General features: G+C 47.2%; 1 protein-coding gene across 1 annotated transcript in view; it reads left to right on the top strand.

Moving 5' to 3' along the window:
- Positions 1-2,583: 2,583 nt before the first annotated feature.
- The window catches only part of MFSD2B (major facilitator superfamily domain containing 2B), a 37,126-nt gene continuing 33,709 nt past the window's right edge, over positions 2,584-6,000 (top strand). Inside the window, exon 1 of the mRNA XM_030945655.1 lies at positions 2,584-2,702. Coding sequence (XP_030801515.1) covers positions 2,661-2,702 — 42 coding nt within the window. The 5' untranslated portion in view covers positions 2,584-2,660. The remainder of the gene's footprint in view (positions 2,703-6,000) is intronic.

The following is a 6,000-nucleotide window of genomic DNA, read 5'->3' as shown; positions in this document are numbered from 1 at the left end:
TATCCCAGGATCTTCAGCAAGTCCTGACTTCTCTGTGCTACCTCTGCCGAAGGATGGTTGTTGGGCTTGGAGTTCTTTTGTGTGGTTAAGTGAAAGTTTGGTTTGGGTTTTCCTGGTTTTGTTCTAAATAGAAAAGTACTTCATTGGAGCAACTTTTATTCTAAGAAGTAGTGAGACTTCAGAGTAGGGATGTACTCTCCTTCATTCCCAGGGATATATATAAAACTGGTTTGCTTCAGCATCTCTCATGGTGTGTTTGAAATGAAAGTCAACTGGGCAAATATTTATTTAGTGTCCTCAAAAAACAAATCTCTGGAAACTATGCCTTTAAACACTTTCCAGTGCTATAAACTTCCTGTGCTACTGTGCCATTCAGGTTTATGTAGCAAGTGGTTCAATTAAATTTTCTTTGTTGTTGCACTGACTCCTATGTGAAAAACAAAAATATATGTGCAGACAAATACATTAGTAAAATGGAAAAGACAAACTACGTACAGACACAGCTTCAATCCTCAGTACCCAGAGCTTCCTGAGCAGGGAATTTTAATCAGTGCTTTCAAATTTATCTTAATATAAAACCTAGTATTAGAAAAGCACATGTGGTTGATTGTGAGTTCAGTTGTTCTATCTAAAAGGCACATGAAATGTCAAAAGTAACAGTGTACTACTATTCATGCATTTGCAGCACAAAAATTGGAAGAAATAAATAGTGTAAGTTTGAAATTGAAGGGGGGAGTGTAAAATTCTGAAGTGGGTAAATTTTGCTTGCTATCCATTTGGAAGGAGCAGTAAGCTTTGTATTTCAACGTTGATTCATGTCTGCTACCAGCATTTTAAGAGAGTTGGACAGTTAGGTGCTTGACTAAAACCAGCTGCCTGACTGCAGCTTTGGTGTACTTGAGAGTGCATTTGCAGTTTGAAAGTGTTATGATCTTAATTATAAAATGAGAGAAAATCTTTGAGAAGTCTGAAGTGATGCTGGCTGCATTAATCCCGTGCTAGATTAGAAACTGTCTTTAAATAAAGGCAACAAACTGTGATTAAATAACTTATTTCCTAATTTGGAGAAAATCTTTGGAATTAATAGAAGACCTTCCTAAATCTAATTGGTTTTGGTTTAGCTACCTGTAGTGTCTGTAGATAGCAATTGTGCATTGGTCAAACAACAGCATAAATGGCTTGATCAGTGCTAGAATTTGTGAAACTCACAAATACCATCAGTTATTCATTGTTTCTTCACAAGCCTTTGCTATTTTGAGTAAAGCCTTGCCTGAAGATATTTTACATTAAAACTGAAACAGCCAAGAGAAGAACAGCAAAAGGAAATGTTTTCTGTAGTTTTCCCTTTATGAAGAAACATGCAAATGCAGGAAGAAAGTGTTTAATGTGTTATGAAGACAGTGTGTAAAGACAAAACAACCTAAATGTTGAATTTGAATGTTAGATGCATACCTTGTATTTAGCTTGGTACTGGCCAATCTGTCTCTGTTTTGAACCTCATCTGGCATCAGCCCCTAGAGACCCCCTTCAGAGAGTTTTCAATAAGATGTGTTAGGGCCACAATCTCAGATTTTTGTTAAAGGTCTGGTTTTTAGAAAATTCTTTAATATCCTGTTCAGAATTTTGCAAATATGCTGTAATTATTCTTGCCAAACGAGGCTGCACAGGATTTTAGTCAGTACTTCATGGCATGGTTTGCAGTGCTTGCCCAGTACCCACCAGGTGACCCTGGCAGGAGCAGAGCCCTTCGAATCAGTCACACCAAAAAGCCCTGGGTGTAGAGATTGATTAGTCATCATCTCCCCAAGACAAGCAGGTCACAAGTCCTGTTGGCTTCGTTAAACCCTCTTCTCTTAGGCTACCTCACTGTTTAAAGGATTCATACTTCAGAATGCAATTTGTATTTCCTCTGATGCAGGGCATGCGTGCAAGAGCACTTTCTCAGGGGCAGGGTGGTGGTGAACTGGTGTATCCTAGATAAGAGTGTTGGCTCGGGGGCAGCAGAATCACAGAATCAATGAGGCTGAGGTTGCAAAAGACCTCTGAGATCATCGCATCCGACTTCAGGCTGATCACCACCTTGTCAAGCGGACCATGGCACCGAGAGCCACATCCGGTCTTTTCCTTCGGCATCTCCAGGGCCGGTGCCTCCACCGCCTCCCTGGGTAGTCCCTGGCCATCTCTATCCACCCTAAGGGCAGAGTTAGGAGCCACTGTCCCCGCAGCGTGTCCCGGCTCGAGGGCGGCTGTTGTGTGATGTCCATCCCGCTGGCCGCGTTCTGTCCGGCGTGGTTCTACGTCCCTGCACATCGGGAAACCGCGCATCTCTTCGAGGGGCAGAGGAGGCGTTTTGGGGCTGGATGAAAACAGCCCCGGCCCCCTCCACCCCTTGTTCCCCGCCCTTGAGCCCCGCACCCCGCGGAGCTGTGACCGCCGGGAGCTGCCCCGCTCCTCTCCCCGCGGAGGGACCGAGGGCGCGGGCTGTGGGGGCTCGGCGGGGCGGGGGATCCCCGTCCGGGCCGTGAGGGCAGCGCCGACGCCGTCGCCCCTCCAGGGCGCTGTGAGAGGGCGGCGAGGACACCGCCCGCTGTCCCTGGGCTCCGCTCCCCGCCCCGCCCCGGGCGCGCAGGTGTCGCTCGGGGTGGGATGTCCGCGGTGCCATGGCGGGGGCTGCGAGGGACACCCCGGCGGGCGAGCAGGAGGTAGGGGCTGCGAGGGGCAGGGCGGCGGTCGGGGGGCTTGGGGAGCCCCTCGGACACAGCCCTGGGCGAGAGCGGGGTCCCGTCACGCCGGCGTTCCGCTTCCATCGCGGGCGGGTCGCGGGCACTCGGCGGGGCCGGGGCAGCCCGGGCGCGCTGAGGCCGCCCAGGTCTGTGCGGGGCTTCGTGCGCGGCCCCAGCGAGTGCCTGGAATAGCTCCTGGACCTTTCCCGCCGCCCCTGCGCCCGCCGGGCAGCCCCGCGACCCCGGCGCTCGCTGGCCGCTGAGTGCCAGGGAAAAGCGACTTCGCTTCCCACCTCTGTATCCTCCAGGGCTGCCTCCCGGACAGAGGCAGGTGGGATGCGGGAGGCAGGTGGGTTCGCTCCCCCGGAGCCTCAGAAACTCCCGATTTCCAGGTGTGTGTTGGGATGTGAGGGTGTCCCACGCTGCCTGCCCAGTCTCGCTGCTCGCCGCGGGAGGAGCGGCAGGCAGGTGAGGGTGAGCGAGGAGTGCCCCGCTCGATGGCTCTTGAGGGAACACCAGGTGAAACTGGGAAGGGGCAGCTTCGAAACAGAGCGGATGAGGAAGCCTTCCACAGCATGTTGGCGGGCGTTCAGCCCGTGGAGCTCTTCAGACACCTGGCACGTCCTGTTCGGGCTTGGGTTTTTGTGTTTGGAAAGCATCTGGGTGAATTCATGGCATAAGTCTGCAGATGTTGCACAGATGCGCTGTCCTTGTCTCACAGAGCTCCTCAGAGCTGCGTTGCCAGCAGCTGGAAGAATATCCTGAGAAAGCACCATTGTATCCCACCTTACTCATACACCCTTTCCTAAGTGTCTGCACACAAGCCCTGCTCCTGTCTTCTTCTGCTCAAGGGTGGGCTCATGTCACTAACAAACCTGAAAACAGTCCTCAAGGTGCTTGCTGTGAGGGACCTGGGATGCCACCCATGGCTGCCACACTCGCGCCTTCAAGAGGCAGTTTTTTGGTCACTCACAGAACAGAAACACGACCAGTGTTAATTCCACTCTGGGAGAAAAGCTGACTCAAAAGCTGCTCCTCGCTAGCTACATTTCATTGTTTCTCAGATAAACCTAGACTAGCATTTATCTTTGAGTCACAGGTTTCGCTCTCTGTTCTTACTGCTTTTAAATTACTTGTTGGTTCAGTTCTGGACTCCACTGATAACAAATAGCTCAGGACAAAACTCTGCGGCTGCTCCCTGTCCCTGCAACACAGTTGCTGAGTTGTTTTAACTGAGCTGAAACACTTTCTGTAGAAATAAGATGTTCTGCTATAAATGTTGTATTCAATTTCTGTTCTGTTGGGGAAGGGAAAATTTACAAGTATGGTTTTAACTTACAAGAGAATTAAAAATAAAGGAACTACAGTGTAGGAGAAGCATTAATTTTCCATAACAACGTTTAAGCTTTCTATTTAAGGAGCAAAATCAAATCTCTCAGCTATTATGCTTTCTTGGTTTGCCTTGAAACACAATTAAATTTGATATGATGAGAGCGTGTATAAGTGAGAAATTTTCAAGTTAATCTGAGAACAAAAAAAATTGTAACTTTCTTTGACCTTCTGTCCTCTTTCCTCTCATGCCATCATCTCACATTTCTCCTAAAGCTCGTAGAAGCAATTTGATGTTGATGTTCAATTACACCACAGGGGTCTCAAAGCAAAATTTTGACAGTACTTTTATGTTTCATTCCTTATTTGACCTGTGCATTTCTGTCTTTCATGATTTGTGGAGTACTTTCAGCTTGCTGACGAACCTGCACAGGTGAACAAGATTTTACTGGATTTCACAGGAATCAGGCATTTGTGTTTTTTTGAGGAAGCAATGCAGCAGGGACACCCAGCCCTTGGAGGAAAACCCTGTGAGCTGCTGATAGTCAGAGCTCTGCCCTGCTCAGTGTTATCCTGCTGCTGTCAGCGTCTGTGAACAGTATCATGCAAACCCAACCAAGGCTGGGGGACTTGCTGCTGTAGATCCTGTAACAGACAGCTGCCATCTGCTGTAGATCCTGTAGCAGACAGCTGCCATATGCATTTTGTGTGCCCTTAATTGTAGGAAGTTAGAGAGAAGGAAATGTGTCAGCTTTACTGGTGCAGGGTCCTACCTTCATTTTACCACTTTCCATTGGGTACTGAGGCAGAGAACGTGGTCATCACCATATTAATTCAACATGGAGAGACAAAAATCTACTGTGGGCTGCTTCTTTTTGAAAGACACTCCAGAATGTAGAGTCTGAGGGATAGCTTCTCAGCAGCTAGAAGCTCAGGGACTCTCAATGAAATTAGCAGGCAGCAGATCTGCAGTGACAGTGGCATTTCCTTTCACAGTACATGTCATTGCCATGCAGAACTGCTGTGGTGTTTATGGCTTAGTGTACAAACAAGTTCCAAAAGCAATTAGGCAAGATAAAAGGAAAACAGGCACGGAACAGTGATCAGGATGTAACTTACCTTCCAGGGGGCTCATGAACTGCAGATTCCCTGTGTTTCTGTGGGTGACCAGACAGGACACCTCTGTATGCCGTTTCTATCTGACAGCTTGTTTTATTCTGAAAATAACATTCATAACTAAAATTTAATTAAAACTTAACTACTGCTGTGACCAAAGTATTAACTTTGCTTCAAGGGGATCTGGGAGCATGGTTCAGAGAGTAGTTGAGCAGCATTTTGGGTGTGTGTGAAATTGCAGTGAGACTTCAAAAAATATGCACTAAGATTGTCAATTTTCTAACCATGAAACTGCTGGAAAGACAGGAGTACCACCTGCAGCCTGTAAGTTTAGATTTTGGTTGACCATTTTGTGTAACACATCTTTAATTAGATTATTTCTTGAGAACTTGACATTCTTCATCTTCTAAAAACATTTTGGAATCATCTATGTTATATAGAAGTATTTGCTTTTTCTCTTTTACCACAGCCTTAGCTATTGAAAGAACAAGGGGCAATGGTTTCTAAGTAAAAGAAGCATGTAAGAATGAAATTCTTCTCTATGAAGGTGTGGTGGACTTGCCCCAGCTTGACCAGAGAAGCTGTGGCTGCCCCATCCCTGGAAGTGTTCAAAGCCAGGTTGGATGGGGTCAGAGCAAGGAAGGTGTCCTGCCTATAGCAGAGGGGTTGGACTGGATGATCTTCAGAATTCCTCTCCAACCCAAACTATTCTGTGAGTCTATGAAAATTACTAGTGAAAGTGAGTGTGAAGGCAGCATTACAGATCTAAAAGTTTTTTCCATTTTTGATGTTGCAATAGGACACAGGATTTGCATAGCCGTGGTTTATATCT

The sequence above is a fragment of the Camarhynchus parvulus genome, chromosome 3 (assembly GCF_901933205.1).
Source record: "Camarhynchus parvulus chromosome 3, STF_HiC, whole genome shotgun sequence".
NCBI lineage: Eukaryota > Metazoa > Chordata > Aves > Passeriformes > Thraupidae > Camarhynchus > Camarhynchus parvulus.
This window is presented reverse-complemented; position numbering and strand designations above follow the sequence as displayed.